At 42.0% G+C, this 21,403-nt stretch overlaps 3 protein-coding genes across 4 annotated transcripts in view; 1 reads left to right on the top strand and 2 right to left on the bottom strand.

The window, feature by feature from the left end:
- Nucleotides 1-3,153, top strand: part of eys (eyes shut homolog) — a 185,551-nt gene extending 182,398 nt beyond the window's left edge. Inside the window, exons 50-51 of the mRNA XM_073481633.1 lie at nt 54-215; nt 1,498-3,153. Of these exons, the coding sequence (XP_073337734.1) occupies nt 54-215; nt 1,498-2,693 (1,358 nt within the window). The 3' untranslated portion in view covers nt 2,694-3,153. The remainder of the gene's footprint in view (nt 1-53; nt 216-1,497) is intronic.
- Nucleotides 3,154-3,236: 83 nt separating this feature from the next.
- On the bottom strand, nt 3,237-14,344 carry phf3 (PHD finger protein 3). Of its 2 annotated transcripts, none has more exons than XM_073481631.1 (16): nt 14,278-14,344; nt 12,834-13,084; nt 12,452-12,568; nt 11,020-12,346; nt 10,565-10,841; nt 10,094-10,145; nt 9,057-9,177; nt 8,759-8,915; nt 8,533-8,649; nt 7,950-8,072; nt 7,713-7,857; nt 7,423-7,609; nt 7,185-7,332; nt 7,011-7,100; nt 5,696-5,891; nt 3,237-5,590 (listed from the first exon to the last, which is right to left on the bottom strand). In XM_073481631.1, exons 2-16 carry the CDS (start codon nt 13,066-13,068, stop codon nt 3,834-3,836), a joined length of 5,049 nt encoding a protein of 1,682 aa, XP_073337732.1. In that variant the 5' UTR covers nt 13,069-13,084; nt 14,278-14,344; the 3' UTR covers nt 3,237-3,833. The 2 variants fall into 2 exon arrangements, with proteins under 2 accessions (XP_073337732.1, XP_073337733.1); XM_073481632.1 differs by having other exon boundaries at nt 10,574-10,841.
- Nucleotides 14,345-15,980: 1,636 nt separating this feature from the next.
- On the bottom strand, nt 15,981-20,029 carry LOC141009605 (isoaspartyl peptidase/L-asparaginase). The gene is made up of 7 exons (XM_073482279.1): nt 19,965-20,029; nt 18,910-19,106; nt 18,212-18,354; nt 17,910-18,073; nt 17,030-17,148; nt 16,691-16,801; nt 15,981-16,549 (listed from the first exon to the last, which is right to left on the bottom strand). The coding sequence occupies exons 1-7, from the start codon at nt 20,009-20,011 to the stop codon at nt 16,341-16,343; spliced, it is 990 nt and encodes a 329-aa protein (XP_073338380.1). The 5' UTR covers nt 20,012-20,029; the 3' UTR covers nt 15,981-16,340.
- Between the last annotated feature and the right edge of the window lie 1,374 nt (nt 20,030-21,403).

Genomic DNA, 21,403 nt, shown 5'->3' with positions numbered 1-21,403 from the left:
ACAAGAGCTTCACTATTCGATTTTATAACTGCTCCATTGTTTTGCCTGTTCAGTCGTGACCATCACTGATCCGTTCTTCAGCGGTAACCAGTCATCATGGATGTCATTCCCACCTATGAGTATCAGACACAGGACTGTTGTGCAGCTGCAGTTCCAGCCTTTATCACCTGATGGCATCCTTTTCTACACTGCACAACATCTCAGTGCCAGAGCTGGTGAGGATGCACAATTCCCTATTTAAGGCCTGCTTTTAAATTGTGTGTGTTGACGTGTTAGGAGTCAGGATTTACTCACTTATTTGTCTGTCCTGCCACCATGGCACAAACTATCCAACTGTTCTTTGTCACAACGGTTTAATGAAAAAATATAGATAGTAGAAGCCTCACAGCTTCCATAATTCTAAGCATATATAGCAAATATTCAGCTTGAAAAAAGTTATTGTTGCATATTGGCATCATATTGTTCACTGATACCGCCGATATGTGAGCTAAAGAATCATATGTTGATATACAAGTGTTTTAAAATCAATACTTGAGTCACTGGCTTAACTCTATTTAATGACAGGCACCTTAAGTAGCAGTATTCTACTGACAGACCTCCCCAAAGACAATCAAATTAAAGTTTCAGTTCACCAAAATTACAAAAAAGGTAACACGTTATAATAACTATCATTAATAAATGTTACATGTATAGTTGATTAAACTTAAGTTAATAGTTCTATCACTGTTAATACGTGTTTAAAAGGCGTTTCATGTTTGTTGACTATTTACTATTTAGTTTAAATAACTGTAAATGTACCATTTATTTATCATGGTCATAAAGTGTCACCAGATGTTAGAAGATGAATATGGAGGGTCTCAAGGTGATTCACAGGACAGAAAACTATTGTTAGCTCCTCGATTTAAGATTTTTTTGTCACACAATTTTAAAAAATGGCGCCTACATTACCCACAATGCAAATTAGCTACTGAGTGACATCATTGGAGGCAATTTATTAGATTACGTACCGCTTCCTCTGGAGCCACAAAAAAGGCTTTGTACTACATTTTTACACATACAGCAGTACACCCCAAGACCTGTAAACACACTTTAATGTGGAGTTACCCTTTAAGTTGTGACATTCAGGCTTAGTTTTTGTAGGTTTTACTAGTTATGCAAATACCAGATAATATGTGTTTGCTTTTAGGTAATAAAATATCAATCCGCACTGTTCTGAGAGGCTTATTTAGAGAGTAAATCCTTGGCTCAGCTGCTTACAACCCATACTCAGTACTTGCTCTTGTGGTATTCAGACATGCAGATTTTTTAGCTTTGTAAAAGGGGTTTTCTGCTTCCACCCCAAAACACAGTGGGATGTTTGTGTTGCTCAGAGCATTTAAAAATTACATTCACTATACATGAATGTATCATCCTTTTAATTGACAGACACTGCTATGAACTACTTTTGACCACAGAAATAGTTGGTGTGATGACCCTTGTTTTATTTTCTTCCTACAGGAGACTTCCTCTGCATCTCCTTGACCTCTCGGTTTGTCCTGCTGCGGTTCAACCTCGGGGATGGTGTCCACATCCTGAAGTCCGTGGAGCGGGTGGACTCGAGTGGTAGGACCTGGCACACGGTGAAGGCCGGCCGCTTTGGTCACCAAGGCTTCCTCAGTCTGGATAACAAGGAGGTTAGAGAGAACGGGACTGAAGGGATGGCCACCCTCGAGGTTGCTACAGACATCTTTGTCGGGGGCGTGTCCACTCTGAGCTTTGTCTCCACGGATGCAACTGAAGGGGAGCCAATGGGCTTCACTGGTGGTTTAAGAGAACTTATAGTCAACGGTGAAGAGCTGGAGTTAACAGAGACGGGAGCAGTAAGCGGAGCAAATGTAGGGGACTGGGATGGGACCCCCTGCGGGTACAAGGTGTGCCAAAACGGAGGCCGCTGCTTGGCAACAGGAAGTGACTCATTCACATGCATATGCCCGCTGTCATGGACCGGCTCAGTGTGCAACCAGTCTGTAAGCTGTGTAAACAACACCTGCAAACACGGCTCCTTATGTGCTCCGTCTAGTGTCACCTCGTACCGCTGCATATGCCCGTTAGGATGGGGAGGGAGGTACTGCGACGCAGAAATTGCCACAGACACTCTCAAGTTTGTGGGAGACTCTTATGTTAAATACCAGGACCTGAGATACAACACAAGAAATTTTAAACACACACAGGTTTCTTTCAGCTTCCACACAAGCTCGAACGACGGTTTGATCATGTGGATGGGAAAAGCTGAACACGAAGACGACGACTACCTCGCAGTCGGACTGGAGGACGGACACCTCAAGATCGTGGTCAACCTCGGGGAGAGACTTTCCCTCCCGATGGCTTTCAGAAATCTCACACTTTGCTGTAACAAATGGCACAATGCCTCCATATCTTTAAACAGCACAGTCATTCAGGTGTTCCTAAACAGTAAGAGAATCCTTTTCCAAGACGTGGACCCATTTGAGCGTTATGTGGCCTTAAACTACGGCGGTCAGATTTACTTCGGAGGATTTGAGTTGGGCAGAAATGTATCAATTGTCACTTCTGGGTTGTTTTCAAAAGCGTTTGAAGGGAATCTCAGAAATGTATTTTTGTTTAAAGATACCAAGCCGCTGCTGTTTCTCAAAGATAGTGAGGGTTTTAATGTTTTTGAGGGCGATGAGCAGTAGTGAAAGTAGTCACAATTTCCCTCGTCACAAGATCTTCAACTTGATAGTTGTGTTTTATAGCGCCTGATGTGTGTTACACTTGGCAGTAGTTAGTTTACAATTTTATGAAGAAAAGTTCAAAATCAACTATTTTCTAGTACATCTTTCGTCAACATTTATAGATTGATTTTCATCTGACTGTTTTATGGATCATTGTAGAGCTGCAACGATCGAAAGAAAATGAATCGGCAATTATTTTAATAATCGATTAATCGTTTCCGTCATTTTTCAAGCAAAAATGTCAAACATTTGCTGGTTTCAGCGTCTTAAATGTGAGGATATGCTGCTTCTCTTTAGTAGTAATAGTAAACGGAGAGTCTTTGGGCTCTGGGAAATTGTGACAAGCATTTTTAATGGATTATCGATTAATGGATTAATTGATGATGAAAATAATCGTTAGTTGCAGCCCTACTTCTCAGGCACAATAACTTTATAGTAACAGTACAATGTAAATCAGTATCCAGGTTCAACCTTTAATACATTTAGAAAGAAATATGAGAATTCTTTTTATAATCAATAATAAAAAAAGGATTAGCTTTATTACGAACTGTACATAAACACACAGTGCAAAGGCACACGTAATCTCTAATGTATATTACAAGCCAAAATGTACATACTTTTTCAATAGAAACTAAGTTTTATAAAATATTTAAGCAATTTAAAAGAAATTAGGTTGAAAAAAAAAGCAAAGCTGCTGTTTGGATCGCTGTCCTCAGTTAAATGTTTTCTCTGTTACATTCATGCCAACCTTTCACCAAATGGTCCACACTTGTTTTCAATGTTCGACTGAAAACATTCGCTGATCATTTGTAGTCAGTACAGCAGCTCAGTATGAACAGAATATACACAATAGAAGGTTAAAAACATGAAAACTTTCTGATATCATTGTGAATTTATGTGGATTCTCCGTGTTAAGAGAACAGCTGTATAAAGATCTTTATAATCCCACTGAAATGATATTTCATTTTGGCTGAACGGTCAATAACATTAAACTGAACTTCTAAGGAAATGGCATATAAGCTTCAGACGGCTGTGTAAAATGAAAAACTCGACAGTCTTTCTCAGCCCTGAACACTCATCAGCAGGGCAAACAAAACCTAATTATGAGTAAGAGTCTTTTGAACTTCTCCGTCCGTTCTCATAATCGGAGTCCCGCCTGTGTCTGTGTCTGTCTTTATGTCGGCTGCCGTAGTCGTCACTGTGCTGCCTCTCTTTCCTCTTCTCACTATAGCGGTCGTCTGAGTGTCCGTGGTGCCTGCTCCTCTCCCTGTACTTATCGTCGCGATCGTGCTTTTTCTCCCGCTCCCGGTCGTGGTGTCTGCTCTTTTTCCCGTGGTAGGAGTCCCTGTAGTGGCTGTGCCTGCCATGGTGGTCTCTGTCCTCCGTGTTTCGCTTGCTATCCGACGGGTCGCTGTGTCGCTCATCTGCACGTTTCTGGCCTTTGGAAAGGTCAGGAGCTCCAGGTGGTTCCGAGAAGTTCTCTGGCAGCTGTGGCTCAAGTCCTGGTATAGCGTGCACAGTGCCGTCCTGAGTCCACGGTGTGCTGTGGTTCTGGTCCTGGCTGTGTGGGCCAGTTAGGAAGTCGTAGCTGCCGGGTACCTGAGGCTGTTGCTGCTGCGATGGAATAGGTGCAGCGCTGTTGTGTACTGGGAGAGCTGGTGCGTTCATGGAGTCGGGTTGGAGCTCGGCGGCTTCTTTGTGATCCGCTGCTTGTGGTCCTTGGACTGTAGGAGGAAATTCTGTCTGAGTTACTGTAGCACCAACCTGGGATATGCCAGGATCTTCCTTTTCACTAGGGAATGATCGAATGGTTGTTTGGTTTTCTTTCTCAGGTTTGTTCTTGGGCTGAGAAACCTGTAAAAATCCTTGGTGAAATAGTGTAACCGGCTCATTTCTAGTGCTGCTCAACACAGGAACAGGTTTCGGACTCGAAGGAGCAGGGAGGCTGGCTTTATCCTTCTGTAGCACCGGTGTTTTGTCTTCATTCACACTGGAGTAGGCTGAAGATTTTTTCAATATCCCACTTATTGGAGGTTTGGAGCTATTCGTGTGAGTTGAAGCAGCCTGGGACTTTGACTGCGACAAAGGATTCCCTTCAGATGTTCCTTTTTCAGATTCAGACAAAAGGCCAGCGTCGCTTTTGTTTGCTGAGCTGTTAGTTTCAGTCCCACTCGGAGCTGTTGACAAGCTTGCCAGGAAGGCTTCAGTCGATACATCTGGAGGCTTATCTTTCAGAGACAATGATGCACCATGGGTCACCACTGCGGCAACCTTTCCTGATGAGTTGTTAACAGCAGATGCATCAGTCGGGCTGGATAGCTTCTGTTCAGCTTTGGCAGGTTTAGCTTCTCTCTTCTTGATGACAAAGCGCTCTCGTGGCGCAGCAGCTGTTGGACTTTTTGTGCTTCCAGGTGACGCCTCGGTCTTCGGAGCTGGTTGGGTCTTCTGGGTGTCGTCTGCTGCTGTGGCAGGTTTACCTCCAAAATCTGGCAGAGGTGGTAATTCCCCACCCCAGCCTACCAACACACCTGGAAGAAAGCGCAGGGGTTTCTGGGGTTCCTGACTGTTCGTCTCCTCTGATGCAGATGGTTCTTCAGAAGACTCTGTGACTGGCTGATCAACTTCTTCAGTAGTGTTAAGTGGTTTGTCCTTCTCTTTATTAAGTGGTGCAGTCAAAGAAGAGAGGAAGAATTTCTCATCCTCCTCTGTTGCTCGAGTTTCTTTTGTGGATACGGCAATAGGCTTGATCTCAGGAATAATCCTTGCGGTTTCGTTCATGTCCACAGGGAGAAAATCCCTTTTCGGTCTCTGGCGAATTATGAGTCCGAGGAGAAGGTTGGCACGGTTGTTTTCTAAACCTGTCAAATTAAAAGATTAATTAGGTTTGAAAGATCAGAAATGTTTGGGAGTTCACTGAGAGAAAACAATTATCCAAGAGGAAATAGGTTCAGTGTTCAGGTTACCTGGCCCATCAAAGGGAACAAGCTGATGAGGAACTTTTTCAGTGGCACCCAAAGGAATGAGATACATGTCCTTCACTTGTTTGAGGTTATTGGACACAACCCCGAACCGCCTACGACTGCTGAAGTAGGCATAGAGGAGAGTATAGGAGATCTCATCTTCCTCCGTCTCAGGGGAGAAGCGAATCAGGCACACCTCCTTTAATTACAGAAAAAGCATGCGTCAGGGAAATCTTCAAGTTTGACCAGAACTCTGCGGTGCAGCAGCTCTATAATGCATCACCACATTAACAGTGTGGATGTAAATTTTTGGGACTTCAGCTCGAGCTGCTCTTAATCACAATGAACCATGTCTGTTATAGTTTTTATTCAATTGCTAACATGCATTCTTCAAAAGTAAAGTCACATTGTCAAAAGTCTGTGTGGACCAAACTTGTGAACTGTTTCCTTATTCACACTCCACCGCCTGCAAAACACTTTATATTTGCCCTACGTTTATTCAAATGCTAACATGCTGTTTTCAAAAAACATCACTCCTCAATTTATCCTCCACAGTGTTTTATAAAATAGACTGTTTTGATTTTGTTTTCTGTGAATGTAACATAAAAGACCTCAAACCTAGTTTTGTTTTTGTGACAAATTTACCTTGTACAATGATGGCCAGGTGTGTGCATTTCTGCAGTAACCAAATTGAAATATAGAAAATGTTATCAGAATATTGACAGTAAAATGATATATGTGATAAGCATTGCAAACACAGCTGAACCCAGGTGTCTTGTTTTTAGTTTGTATGGAGGATGTATAGTATAAGAGATATATATGTGTTGTTTTTGTGTGTTTTTAAATTGCATCTCTGGAATTACAGGAATGTTTTTTTGTTTCCACTTTTTATTTTTCACATGTAAATTACAGAATGGAAAAATAAAGAGGAAAATAATGGCTATAAAGAACTAATTTCTGATTCATTCTTGTTAAATATACTTTAGTACAGTCAATAAAGTGAAAAGGGGTTATTTTTACTTGAACTTCAAACATAAAAGTACATCATTTATCTAAATCTCTCTGTTGTTCATGTTTTTAGGTCAGTGTGTTCTGCTTTCTGAGTGAGAACAAACTTATTTTCAAACATAAAATGTTTTGGTGGTTGGAGTTAGTTTTGGAGGTGAGATTAACAGTTTGGATGGATACATGTTGGTAAAGCAGACTGTATGAAGACTTTTGAAGAAATGGCTTCAGTATTGGCCAATGCATGCGAGTAAACTAGATTTAACTAGAGGATGTATAATCAATGTTAGAAGGAAAGCTGCCAAAAACTCACTTTTGTTCCAGTTGCCCGAATCTTCTCCAAGTAGTCCCACACTATCTGTGGACTTATCCTTCCGCCAACTTGAATGCTGTCTGGAAGGTCCTGTCGGGGGGGAAAAAAAAACAACCCTTACTGACTGTACTTGTCTGAAATACTCTTTAATATGTCCAGTTGTGTCCTCTTTACCTCAGTCAAGTTGTCCATAGTGCCTGAGACGGGGAAAGCTTTTGTCACCAACTTTGCCACAGCGGGCATATGAATGAATCCGCGCCACAGGGACTTCAGGTTAGACAGGAAAGCAGCCTCTTCCTCTCTGCCAGCTGTATGATCCGACCTGTGGCCAATACAACAGCAATGAGGCAAGCTCACAAAAGCAGGTTGCACAGAGAAGAACCACACAGAGTGTCAGAATATAACTGCTTACCTTCCTTCGTAGCCTGACTGAGCGCTTCTGAAGCTCTCCTCTAAAACGGTGAGGTGCAGGTCGTCGTCCATTGCAGGTAAATTCATGCTCTTCGTCTCTTCTGCTTTGGTGGACTGCCTCCTGACCACTGTGGTAGCAACTTTCACCACTTTGGTTGGTGCCTCTTCCACAGGGGGCACCATACGACCTTATTGAAAAGAAAAAAAAAACACAACAAAGTTAGTAACGGAGGACAGTGACACATTGTATGTCAAACTGTCTCAGTGGCTGAGATGATTCTCAGGGTTTACCTGTGCAGATTTTGCAGTGTAGGTCAAATAAATGAGACTTGTGTTGGTTGGTGGTGTCTTTCTCCTCCTTGGTTTTATCTTCTTTCTTCTCAGGGGTTTTTGGAGGTTCTGCTGAGACTTCCATCACTTTGGGAGGAGACTCAACCTGACAACATGGGGGAAAAAAGAAATTCAAGCAGACATTCTTTGAGTGGTAAAAATACAGTAATGCAGATTGATATTAGACTTGTTCCTTACCTCAACAGGCTCAGGTGCCTTCACTGGTTCTTGGCTCTCAATTTCAATTTCACCTTTGTGTGTGATTTTAGTGATCGGTCGTCTCTCGGCCTCTCTTTGCTCTTTTTCAATCATCTCAATAGTCTGTGGACAGAGATATGTATTGCTTTTTAGAAGACTTCTGAAGGTTTTGCACCAAAAAGAGGTAAAAGAAGACATGTTAATAAAATCTGCTGAGCCTTTCATATCAGACTTTATAGCTGTGTTTCAATCTCATTATCAAGCACATTTTGACCAATTTCTTTCACAATTTTGCAAAAAAGGAAAAAAGCTTATTAGGCGCATTTCTATCAGCTGGTCGGGAGCAAATAAATTTGGCTATGCAAAGTGTCGTTCTGTCAGAAATTGGTTCCTCAATTTTTACAAAAAATAAGGACTTTTTTTTTTTACTACACTGTTTCCATCAACCTTTTTGAACACAATACTTAGAAATACATCAATGGAAACACATCAGAGCTACTGGGTCGATCGCTGTTAGTTATCAGGGGGAATTCATGCAATGACATTTGTGAGAAATAACATAACAGACTTATGCATTACTTACATGCCGGTTCTCCCTTTTTCGCCAAGCAGCCAATTCTTTCGAGGCCAGCTCCTCAGGGCTCATTCGAATCAGGTTACCAGGAGAGATTTCCCCTTTGAGAACCCTTTTAAAGAGCACCTAAACAATACAATTACAATGAAGCAAATGTAACTACATTTTTATTTAAACTGAAACACGACACCCAGAAACTTAACAGTAGGATCATGTCTGGAATAGTTTTACTTACATTATTTTTAGTATCTTTGAGGTTGAACATTAAGCTCCTGTACTTGTTCTTGTATTTGTTGTCAGTGTCTTTATACAAGTGAAACAGCTCCCTCTCTGTCTTCTTGGCAAGTTCAGAGGCCGTCTCCACTGAGATGTTCAAATCAGACTCCTTCAACCTAAAATGCACAAAGCGTTATATTTGGTGAATTTGGGTAATTGTTTCTAAAGTTTTTCAATCAAACAAAAAACTTTGAATGCAGTGTAAATTTCAGTATTTACACTGTTCACCTGATTACTTTTCCTCATGTAATACTTACCTCTGTATGAGGATTTCTTTCAGAGAATCGCGCACACTTCGCCTGATTGCCTCAACAGACACAGGTTTCTTTGATGCTGAAGACGGAGTCTTACTTTTTGTCTCTTGTTTGAACTGAATGCCTATGAGGACAGAATGACAATATGTACTGAGCAGGCAGAGGAAGTCTGTGACCACAAGGATGACAAAATATCAAAGATTCAGCACACGGCTGTGATACAATAAAGGTGACACACACTGAAATGAAAACTGTTTCTGACTTTAACTGAGGTGGATGACCTTGACCACAACAATATGTGGACCATACAAACTGTAATAGGCAGCAAGATGACACTGGCATTGAGCATTTTACTTTGTTAGGTTGGTCAGAGTTCCTAAAATGGAAGCAAACAGAGGCAAAACAAAACTGTTTGCGGCTATATTAAGACACCCTTACATTACAGATACACTCCCTTTATTTGTTGTTTGCTTTTTGTATAATGCCCAAAAGGATTTGCGACTCCCAAGATGTCCTCTCCGCTCACTGGATGTTTTGAAACTGGAAACTTTGTTGACTTTTTAATATAAACAGCGAGCTGGGAGACAGTTCTTGTTTTGTTTGGGGTTGTTTTTTTATGTCACTTAAAATATACACAAGTATTTTTATACCTATAAACATTTGACACCCACATACAGTATATCACCACACTGCAATCAGATCTCACCAGCATGTTGTAGCAGTCCACTATTGTATTTGGTTTCAGAAAGCTTTTAAAGTGTATTTCATACACTTACGTATTAAATTAAAAGTGTCTTGAATGGCCTAATAAATTTAAATTTGAATGACAAAACAGAATCTGTTGTATAATTCCCTTTATACTGTCTATAAACTTGTATGTAAATGTATTCATGTGCTGTGATCATCTTCATTCAGTCTTGTTTGAACCCTGCAGTAACATTAAACTCAGCCTGGCCTTGAACCCAGTGTGGCGTTATAAACAGAACAAGCCAAAAAAAACCAACAACTTATTTTTACATTCACAGCCCTGAAAAACATACCTGTTTTATGAGCTGCTTCTCTGACATCTGTGGCCGGCCTTCTGTCAGGATCCTATTTACAGAGAGAAGTAAAAAAAGAAAGCACATTAGTTTTGATATAAATATTGATGATTAACAAAGAAAATATGAACAAAAAATAAAACATGTGAAAACATGAACACATGGACTATTATAAGCCCCTGGCCAGAGATTCAAAAGAATAAAGGGTGAGTTTTATGTGCGGAAAAATGTTAACCACACACCACCATCTTAACCACACACCCATGTGTAAGCCTTCTGTAGAGGCAAAGTAAAATCAAAAAGAACAACAAACCATTGTGTAGTGGTAACACTGGCTATGATTAATAGAGGAGGAATTAGCTGTGGGAACAAGTAAAATATCAGTTGTATATAAAAAAAGATGTATTTGTCTTAAATGCATGTTCAAACAGCTTTATTATTATTAGAAGAAGTCAAGGTGACACTGCTTACCTTTCTTACTGGTCTGACCCCCCCTGGTGCGAGTGTCTGGGAGGGTCCTGGTCGGGGTTTAGGAGGTGACTTAAGTTCCTGTACTTCAGTCTTTGCTTGTACTTCAGGTTTGGCTGCACTCGGGGGCTCGGGCTCCACCTTTTTGCTTTCCTCCTCGCAGCACTTCAAGCAGACGTACATCTGGTCCTCCTCCTCCATTTCGCGCACTTTCGTCAGATCGAGGCCAACGCAGTCGCCGTGGAACCAGTCGTCACAGCGGCCGCAGCCTACCATGAACCTGAACAAAGCACGGGTGTTATTAAGAGTGTGCTTGAGCGCGGTACAGAGCACTCACACTAGTCAAACAAACTGGACTTCGGGGGTCAAATGTGCTTTGGCACAGTACGGATTGCCTAGTGTGAGTGCGCCCTAACGGAACAGAAACAACAGTTACAGTACTGCAGAGCGACACTTACATGTTATTGTGGTGCTTTTTACACAGGCCACAACAGTTGTTTCCGTCCCATACGGTCTCACTGTTAGCAGGCTGCTCCTCAGCAGATTCCTTCTTCACAACAGGCGCGTTATCTGGAATAAACAGCTGCGGCTCGTCCACAGAGATGCTCCTCGCAGTTTTACTTTTCTGCCTTTGAAGAACCTTTTCTGGCTTCTTCAGTTTGGCCTTTTCCTGACCTCCCTCGTCGGGCGTTTTTACAGGATGGACTGGACGACTTTGCGCCGGGTGAGGAGTCTCAACTTTGGAGCTATTTTGAGGATGATTAGGTTTGGGTGGTCCCTGCTGATCGATCCGAGTACCAAGTGATGGGATCTTCTTCACGGCGGAGCTAGGTGAAATTGGCGACTTTGGCTTCACTTTACCATCTCCTGAACCCTGTGTCTTTTGCATTTTAGTCGCATGCTCACTTTGGGTGTTTTCTGCGGGCCTTTTCAAAGGTGCAATATCTTTCTTTTCCTTCAGAGATTTTACTTTGTGCAGGTCTTCTCTTTGGATGGTCGCGGATGGCGTGCTTGGAGATAATTTCTGTCCCTTAATCGTGTTGTTTGGTTTAGCTAAAACCAAGTCCTTGTTCTTGTTAGGGATTGGTCCTTGTTTGGACTTGAGTAGTGTTTTGGCCACACTCTGCTGTTTTTCCTTCCCATCAGTCTTATTACTAACAGCAGTTGTGTTATTCTCATTCCTTTGCGGCTCTTTCATGTCGTCTTTTTCTTTACTGACCGGCTTCTGCTTTTCAGAAACAATCTGATTGTCAAGTTTTGTCTCTTGCGTGCAGGCGCTCCCCACTAATGTCCCGTTGGAAGTCTGCACCTCGTTAGGATTCACATACGGGCCGAGCGCTTGGGCTGCATCATCAGCAGAGCTCTTCTCCGTTACAGCCAACTCTGCCGCGTTGTCAGCTGCGGGATTCTGTGCAGTAACAGTATTGTCTGGCAACACAGCAAACTCAACGCCCCCGCCGTAAGACAAACCATCGTCAAGGACTGCCGACTGGCTCATGTCCACATTTTGTGTATAAGAAGGTCCAGGAAGCAGCTCAATCCTAAAACCTCCAATTGTGACAGTCAACCGTCTCAACACAACCGTAGGATTCAGCCACACTCCACCATCAAGGTGATTAATATTAACACGCCCTCCCAGAGTTAATGCTTTCTTCAGCTGGGCGCCTTTCACTCCTTTCTCAATACGAAATGACTTCTGTAGCCTGTTCACTGGTTTCCTTCCAGGTCGTCCTCGGGCAACAGCGCTGGACGATGTGTTAGCAGGCTGTGGACCGCTGCTAGGCTCTGTTTCAAAAAACAAGAAACACAGCACAGGAAAATATGTGACATCATCTTTAACTTAAGAGTGTTATATGGTGGAAACAGGAAACTAAAAGAGCTTCAACTTACTGTCTTCTAAATTACGTGGACGTTTCTTCGGCCTGCCAACAGCTCGCTTCACTTGTGTGGGCTCTGCAACTGTCGGTTCACTGCTGAGGCCTGTGGATGCTGAAGCTTCGTTGAGAGCTGCGACAGACAGCAGAAAAAAATATTTTTACATGCCAGTGTATCGATGCGAGGGGCAAATAAACATCTGAAAATACAAAGTCAGATTCCTCGTATGTAAAATCCTAATTGACTTGACTCTGATTCTACATTAATACTGGAGGTCAAAGATAAAAGGCAATCAGATACGTTGAAAAACAGCCTTTCGCGCGACAGTAACACATTGGCAAGGAAGTCAAATATAAAAACACCACTGAACCATTACTGAGTTTGTCTTTGAACATACCTGTTGAGCCAGCTATCTGAAAAGCGGGGTCCTCATTGTCCAGCAGATTGAACCGAGAGCTTGCACAACCAAACATGGGATCCTTGTCACTGAGCATATTCTTCAGTGAATCTTCCAGTCGGGGTCCTGTCCCAAACTCATTACTGGCTTCACATTCCAAATTCTGGCCTATTATCAGGGACTCGTCCAACTGGTCACTGGGTATTAAATGATTAAAGGTGTCCACAATATCCATGAATGCTGCTGCCTTCCTGTATCCAGACAACACAGACAGAATGCGGGTAAAGAGGGAGTCAGTTCACAGACTTTGATCGAGAAAAATGATGTTAACAAGGCTTTAAGGAGCTCTCATGCATCATCCCAGCAGCACCGAGTGTCTGTAACTGGGCTCAGGGGAGCGTTAATGGGAAATGTAGGCAAGCCAGAGAGGATCTGAGCAGCTATACACTGGTTAGAGAAAACTTTGAGAAAACTTTTGGCATACAGTATTAATAAAGTTACAGTAAATACGTGTATATTGTCTGTGGTGGATAACTGTTATCAGAGACACGACTGTACATTAAAGTTAAACAGCGGCAGTAACCTCGCTTCTGGGATGCCTCCATCAGCTGGAAATGCTAAAGGGTCGACTGTCCTGTTACGTTGGGTCAACGTCGCTAGCATGTCAGTTTCTGGCCATTTCCGTGGCTCATTCCTGTTTACACTGCGAAAATAAATGTGCACTGCCCGTGAGCCTGAGATATGTGTTTGTAGAAACAATAAAACTAGTCGTTTAACTAACCTCGAAAGAGGAAAACACAATGCTGAATGACCTGCAAGTTACCGTTTTTCATCCAAGTTTTAGCAACTAACGTTACGTTAGCAACACAACACGGAGCAGGCCTGTATTAAAAGTACACATACAAAAAACGCTACTTAAATCTGTTAGCAGACTTCCTACTAGATATGTTGATATGCTATCATGTAATGTAACCTTACGTTTATATGAAACACGGCGTCTCTGACGTGGTTCTGCCAATGAGGCGTTTGCTAGTTAGCATGCTAACGTTACAGGACGGCTAACAACAATCCGCTGCAGAGCTCGATCACGTATGCTAGCAAGCTAACTGTTAACGCTAACTTATGGAGGAAGTTACCACCCGAGGAAACACACAATTCTAATCTCTAGCGCCGTTCCTACAAACAGCACTTGCATCAAATAATATCTATGCCAGTAAAGCTGAAATATGTTGCAGTAATTGTGTAGATATTAAGTCAGACACCTCGATGCTAGATCTGTCAGACAGGCTAGCTAAGACGCGTTAGCACAGGCCTTAGCGACCAAGTTTGTTTGTAGCCTGAGTGCTAGCAGACGTTAGATGATCACGCCCACATGCATCTGCACCAATGCGTGCAGTTTGGGTATTTAAAAATATTCATTTTCACATATACAAACGATTCTCACCTCTCTTTCTCTGCGGAGCTGTCTGCAACTCGTGTAAGGTTACATACTAGCACAGCTGCTCCCAACAACTTCCTCTAACTCAGCCGTCATTCGTCCTGCTGCTGCAAAGCCCCCTGACAGGCAGCGCTGCTCGTCACGTGGCTTCTGTTTACAGATACCATAGCAGCTGGTAGTGCGAAAATAACACGCATCTATAGTGAGGTTTTACATCTGTGTGATCTGCAGACAAGAGTTCACAGGGTTAACTGTCTTATACACTCGATTGAGTCAACTTTTCAAGCAAATACTACACTACTGCACTTCCATGTAGAAAAAGTGATGACGTGAAGTATTTGACACCTCGTGCCTGTAAAGTACATTCATTTATCTTTTCTTTTGAGTATTAGTTGCATGTAGGGCCCTTAAAATATGCCTACGAGGAATATTTTCAACCTGGGAGGGTTTGTCTTTGTAAATGAACAATTTAAAAACTGTTTTACATTAAACCCTTTAACTTATTTCTGCTCCACAACCATCTGGCGACCCCTGGAAGTTAACTCCCGACCCCCTTAGGGGTCCAAACCCCCAGGTTGAGAACCAATGTACTAAAATAGTTCAGTCACCATGTAAAGTACCTAATTCTTTTAAATTAATTTGGTTTGAATATCCTTCTTCGACTCAAAAGCGTTCACTGCTGTGCACACATCTACACCCCAAACCACAGTGTCAACACTGTTTCTAATCTACATTTTTACTGCAAGACAAACACAAATTTAATTAAAACATTTTAAATGAAAGGTATACAAAGATTGTTCCAGTCCAGCAGGATGTTATTGTGCTTTAAAAGAATATATCTGGTAGTCTTCTCTGTCTCCAGTTATTAAAAAGTGAGAAAACATCATATAAAGCAGCCATCCAGAGCAGCCCCTGTGTCTTTAATCACAGTGGCAGCACATGATCATCTTACCTAATTCTGATTCTGAATCAGCGAGTGTCTCTGGGTGAGCAGCCATTGTTTCCGAGGATGAAGCGAGGACAACAATGCAGCTGGCAAAATGAAGTGGAGGCTCATGAATGAGGCTGTTGTCATGTTAACAACCTTCTTATAGCTCATTGTCCTCGAGGTGCTGCGAGAGAACCGAACACCAAACTACTTTTAATGAAACTGAACGACGTTTGGTGGAGAAAAAAAAAAAAGTCAGCTACATACATCACATATGTCAATCAAAGCAACATCATGTCACTTTCTTGTAGCAAAGACGGCAGCACTGAAACCAGTCGGCTTCATCATCTAGAGGGCCACAGTTAAAAAACACTGGTCAAATCAAAGTGTTCATGTTGAATTCAAAAGCAAAGAAAACAACTGAATTAATATAGCACATTTCAGTCCAGGTGGAAGCACAGTGTGCGGCACGGACTGTAAGCAACCACGGAAGTTGCAGCCGCCCGGTGATAGTGTGAAAATGAACATTAGACACGAGTACGTAAAACCAATGGAAACAAATATAAATAATACAGTTAAAAAACATTAAACCAATGAATTAATTAAACCCAGCAACCAACCAGTAAAAAATAATGAGACGTGTGAATTAACTGGCATTACCTGCTGGACCATCACATCTGAGAAACAACACATTTACACAGATGTGTAAAACGAATGAAATACAGAGTTAAACAGTGAAATAAATCAGACACTTCAGCATGAGTGTGTGGGTTTATTAAAATGGTACACTACTAAAACTTAAAAAGATGCACTTTGTGTCAAGTGTGAGCAACAGAAACTTGTTAATATGTAACATGTAGTGTTAAATTCAGATTTTGAGGGATAAAAAAACTAGTTACTTACAGTATATCCTGTAATATCCACCTTCTCCATCAGGTACAGTTTATGTGTCACTGTACATATATAAAGTACGTAGCGCTGACATTAGAACGAGCCTAACACTACCCACTTGATTTCTATAGAAACAACATTAGCAAAAGTCCATCAAGACCAAACAATCTGAATCATAGTGAAACAGTAGGAATCAGATGTGAAATACAGGCTCAGTGATATGACTAATATCAAAACCCCGTTAAAATAGTTACTGGGACAACTGCTCTTTTAACCTTTCATTCGGGTCTAATCCATACCACAGAACATCCTGATCCACTGCTGCCCAAGCCATTCGATCTGTGGTGAACGTGGCCGCCCACTGTCCCGCTGGAGAAACCACGATAGAGCCTCCTGCACCGCGGACACGATCCGCCATGTACTGCAGAGACAGCTGGGAGGAGTCTGCTACCGATTTACCTGCGTGGGGAGGAGGAAGTATGGAAATACATGAAGAAAAAACTGTCTGGATCCATAAGACATTTAATTGAATCTAATTCATTTGTTAATGTCACTTAGAGGAGAGCGTGTCTTACTGTAGAGAGTTTGAAAGTGTGTTACCTTGTTCAACATGTGAAAGAATGAGTCTGGCCAATGTGACTTTAAGAATAGACTCTCCATGACCAGTGCACGACACGGCACCACTGAAGTTGTCTGCGTATCCTCCGGCACCTTGATCACAAGAAAGAATGGGATAAAAAAATCTATTTTTGCATTTTAAGGCTGCTTAATTTCATGCACTCGTGTCCCTTAGTGCTATCACAAGTTAAACTCAACATTAAATGATAAAAACAAAGATTTGAGATGATAACATTGCTTTCACAGTGCAACTTCATAAAGCAATTCAAGATGAGATAATACTCAGACTCAATGATGCTGGAGCTGACAGTGAAGTCATACCGATGACAGCAGAGTCTCCCACTCTGCCGACCATTTTATTTCGGATCCCTCCAGTTGATGTTGCGCATGCAACGTTACCAGCACGGTCCACGGCGACCGCCCCGACGGTATCATGAGCCCTAGAATGAGAAACAAGTGAAGAAAAGTCATTCTCAAAGAAAAAAAACAACTCCTGCACACTCACCTCTTATGCATTAATTCATTTAATTCAACGTTTCCCCCACAAGGACTTTTCTTAAGCAGGACCTGTCTTGCGGACGGCCCTTCTAATCAAATGACAAACTTCTCTAACACTGCAGGCATGATACGTGTGTGTGCTTGAATTGACTTCTTACTTTGGATCTTTGGGAGATTTGATTCCCTGCACTGTAAAAGAGACGAGACAGGCGGTGTGCACGTTGCCCTCTACTCATCTTGTAGAAGTCAAACAAGACACTGGCTCTCTTTCAACTTGTAGAAGAGAAGCACTGCACTGAATGTCAGAAGCTTCTATACTGCAAATGAATGTAAGGCCTGAGTCAAAAGCCCAGAGGGAGTCATCACATTTAATCAGAGTTAGTCTAATGGCTAGCAAACCCACATTGTGATCAAATAAAAAAAGAAAAAAAAGGTTTTAGCAGTGCACGTCTGCAAATGAAAAACGACTGACTTCTTCTGGTTTGAAGCCACAATGTAAAAACATCCTATTTAGCATTTCTCAGAGATTCCTCCTGTAACTTTTCTTTAAAAAAAGGGTTTTAAATACTGCACATCCAGCACATTTTCCTCCAATTGGGCTCCAGAGATTTATTCCATTTCAGTGTAATCAGGCTGAAGAGATGCTGTGTAGAAGTCCAGACAGGAAGGGGCCGAAATAAAGCCAAACACTGCAGCTACTCACCACTTAGTGTTAAAATCTTCATTTACTCCAGTAACGTAAGTCTTGTGCTTCTCCCATTCTTTCTTCTCATACTCGGTCAGCAGTGTGTCAGGGTGGACGGCGACCATGCCGATGCTCTCTGCAAACAGGTTTGCGCCTCCGCTTGTCAGCATGACGTGGGAGGTCTGACGTTTTCCATGGCAGCAAACATGCAAAAAAATGTATTTCATTACATTACCATTGATAGCTAACACCGCTCTGTTCATTACACAAAGAAGCTGTTTGCAACCAGAAACATCAGTGTTAAGTATTTAAGACGCCACCTTTTCCATCACTGCCCGTGCCAGTGACACGGGATTGGCGATGTTCTTCACTGAAGACACTGCACCAGTGGCAAGTGTCCTTCCATCCATGATAATGGCGTCCAGCTCCACTTCTCCATCGGCATTTGCCGTCGCTCCGTGCCCTTTAATTAAAAGTGACAATCAGCTCGGACAAAAACTGGACACAGATGTTCTCAGTGACAGAGAGGGTGAGAGAAAGACAGGTTGCAGTTATGATTTCCTCCAAACTTTGTGTGGTCTTATGTTGCCTGCAGCGTCCTCACAAGTCCACACGGTGGTGACAAAGTAGTACAGAGAGGCCTCAGAGCACGACACTAACGGCTGTAGACGCAATATAACACCTGTGTCTGCAGTACGGGTGGCAGAAGGTGGCACTTAAACACTATTTAACCCACAATTTGAGAGGGAAAATGTGAAAGCGGATTATATTACAGAGAAAATATAATATATCAGGCAGGGCAGAGTAGTTTAAAGACATAATCTAACATGTAGATTAGATTATAGTGCAGACTAAATATGGGATTAATGGTGGATTATAAAGATGGGCCCCACAATCCGTCAGAAACCTGACCTCTGCTGACCACCTTCACTCTGATTCCAGAGTGAGCCTAGATGAATGTTGGCACCAGCAGATGGAGACAGAGCACCACAGATAAATGAAACTGCGTTAATAATACCTGCATTAAACACAGGGTTATCTTCCAAAGCCCTCACAGCTGCTTCAACAGCATCCAGCGCACTTCCTCCTCTTTTCAGCACTGAGGACGCCTCACACGCTGCAGCCTTCACTCCGTCCACAGACGCCTCGGCCAGTTCGTCCGGTATGGCCCAGGCCCCGCCATGCACGACTACGACTGCTGACATCTTTGAGTTCCTGCAGGACACAGACGGGAGTAGTTCATGGAGTGTCACGAAAATTATATTGGTTCACTAATGCCTACACAACATCTTCTCTGTGCCTCTGAGGTTAAGTCACATTATCTCAAGTACTACGATCGATACTATAGACCAACACTTTAGACAAACACCCTCACAGCTTCAAGTTCAAGGTCAGGAGGTCAGATGAGGAATTGAGTCTATTAGTCATTCACAGGTGAACATTCAACTTTTTTCAAGGTGTAGACATGTTTTTCATGCACGTGTAATTTAGTTACTTTTAATAGTATCTTACCTGATGTGTTACCATGTTCCTCACACATTAATACCCTGATCATTACCTGTCTTCTTTTCTTGTGAATAACCTTCCGATCATCTTTAATATTGCTCATTGTTTTCTCCCCTTTGCACTTATTTTACCAAACCTTTACTGTTCATAATAAACCTGTCCGGAATAATAAAATATTAACACATACTTGATCTTGGAGCCTGGTGTGCATTGCTCCGTATAACTCTGTGTAATGTGGGTATACAGTATTTATCTGATGTGATTGCATGCAGGTTAGACTTTTATCAAATCAACCATCCAACCATAATAAAACATTGCTGCTGCTTTTCGTCTTCTGTGATTTGCATGTGAGTGTGTTTACGTGTGCTGGATGACTTCTACAATAATCTGATGCAACTTTCAGCAGATCCATACATGTTTTGAAGTGTTGATCTGACTCGAGACTTAACTGCAGAACACGTGTGAACCAGCTCACCGGACAGACAGGTTATTCTCCACAGGAAGCACATTTCTTACAGCTGTTTGATTGAATATGTGCTAATGTGAACGACCGTGAACTTTACATACCTGTCCTGATCCTCGCGCTTCATACCGGGGCACAAACTCTCCGCCATAGTCACGTGATCTCGTGGGACTTGTCAAGCGTTTTGCTCCACTTCATCCAGAAAAAAGCGCCTGCACGGTAACGTCAAGAGTAATACGATTTTAAAAATAACTTCCGGTGAAACCTTTCAAAAATAAAACACATGTGAACAGATTTCATGAACGAGGAACTTTTTATTGGTCATGAAACAGTCTCAATTTAACACTTATGCCTCCGCCTGATTTTAAAATAGTTATTTCGGGTTGTATGTGGTATCTACAATACCCTTTATTCCCATTTGTAGATTTGTTGGTTGTGGACAGTTTTATTTTGAAAGAACTTTTGGGATAATTGTGCTTGGCTTGACTAAGGCGGGGCTTACAGGGTGCAAAATGAGGCCGGAGTTTATTAATTGGATGAGCAATTACAATGGGCTTAGAGACAGGCATTTAGCTATGTTCATAGCCCACATAGTTATCAACACCTTGAAGTTTTATGAAAATAGATAAGTAAACTCCCACATTCAAGTGGGACTCAGATTTGGGATAAAATGTTAGATAAAGTAAAAGATGGTTGATTTTGTCAAAGATTGGTGATCTGTATCTGGACCTTGAGGCAGCTAACCTGACCTGAGTAATACATAAAGCATTAATGGAGCAAAGTAACTGTTCACAAGCATGATAAGAACAGCTGCATTTACTTATACATAAAGTTACGAAGCTCAACAGACACAAAAAGTCCATTCAAAAACAGAACAATTACAGAAAAGACTAATTAACCTGTAAATGTGCTCACCCTGCAGTCTCTATTTTATAAAACATTCAACAAAGACATGAATCCCATGAAGGGTTTTCCTGCATCACATTAATGGAGCAGTGAAATGTGCACTGATGCACTTTGACCACTAGAGGGCTGCAAGAGTGCATTCAAATCCAAGCAGAAACACTTTTGATACAGAGTGTCTCAGTTAAAATAGTCAGTCACAGTAATCTTTGTCCAAAGTGACATGCAGCAGTCCAATAAACTCTCTGCACTGACAAACACCAATTACTGTTTTGCTGTGAAGCTCCAGAAATGTTTTGTGGACTGCGAAACTTCCACTCGACTTTCCATCAGCATGGGGGTGAGCTGAAAATGACTACATTTTCATAATTTGGCGAACTTATCCTTTAACACACATAGTCATCAGGCCACTATTAGTAGCCACTGTAACATCAACAGCATTATCAGCATCATCGTCGTGAATCATTTCACTCGATACATTTTAAATCAGTGAGGGTTCAGCAAGCATGAAATGCAAAGACAGCACTGGCCAACATGGGCTCATTATGGTCACTTGTTCTGGGCTATCGAGCAGAAAAATAAACTTGTGTCTCATTTTCAGAGAGAAAATGAATCGTTAAAGAAAAAAAAAAAAAAGACA

This window comes from Pagrus major, chromosome 15 (genome assembly GCF_040436345.1).
Source record: "Pagrus major chromosome 15, Pma_NU_1.0".
Taxonomy (NCBI): Eukaryota; Metazoa; Chordata; class Actinopteri; order Spariformes; family Sparidae; genus Pagrus; species Pagrus major.
Note: the sequence above shows the minus strand (reverse complement) of the source record. Positions and strands in the feature narration are given on the sequence as shown.

Bases quoted from the DNA above. Each gene is read 5' to 3' on its own strand.
- phf3 (XM_073481631.1), bottom strand. From the start codon at position 13,068: ATGGATATTGTGGACACCTTTAATCATTTAATACCCAGTGACCAGTTG. The intron at 8,650-8,758 runs GTAAGTAAAACT...TGTATTGTTTAG, and splicing joins TCAAAGATACTAAAAATAAT to GTGCTCTTTAAAAGGGTTCT. The intron at 5,892-7,010 runs GTGAGTTTTTGG...CTGTAATTAAAG, and splicing joins TTCGGGCAACTGGAACAAAA to GAGGTGTGCCTGATTCGCTT.
- LOC141009605 (XM_073482279.1), bottom strand. From the start codon at position 20,011: ATGGCGGAGAGTTTGTGCCCCGGTATGAAGCGCGAGGATCAGGACAG. The intron at 18,074-18,211 runs GTGGCGTCTTAA...GGAAAACGTCAG, and splicing joins CACGGGCAGTGATGGAAAAG to ACCTCCCACGTCATGCTGAC. The intron at 16,550-16,690 runs GTAACACACTTT...CTCCCCACGCAG, and splicing joins TCTTTCACATGTTGAACAAG to GTAAATCGGTAGCAGACTCC.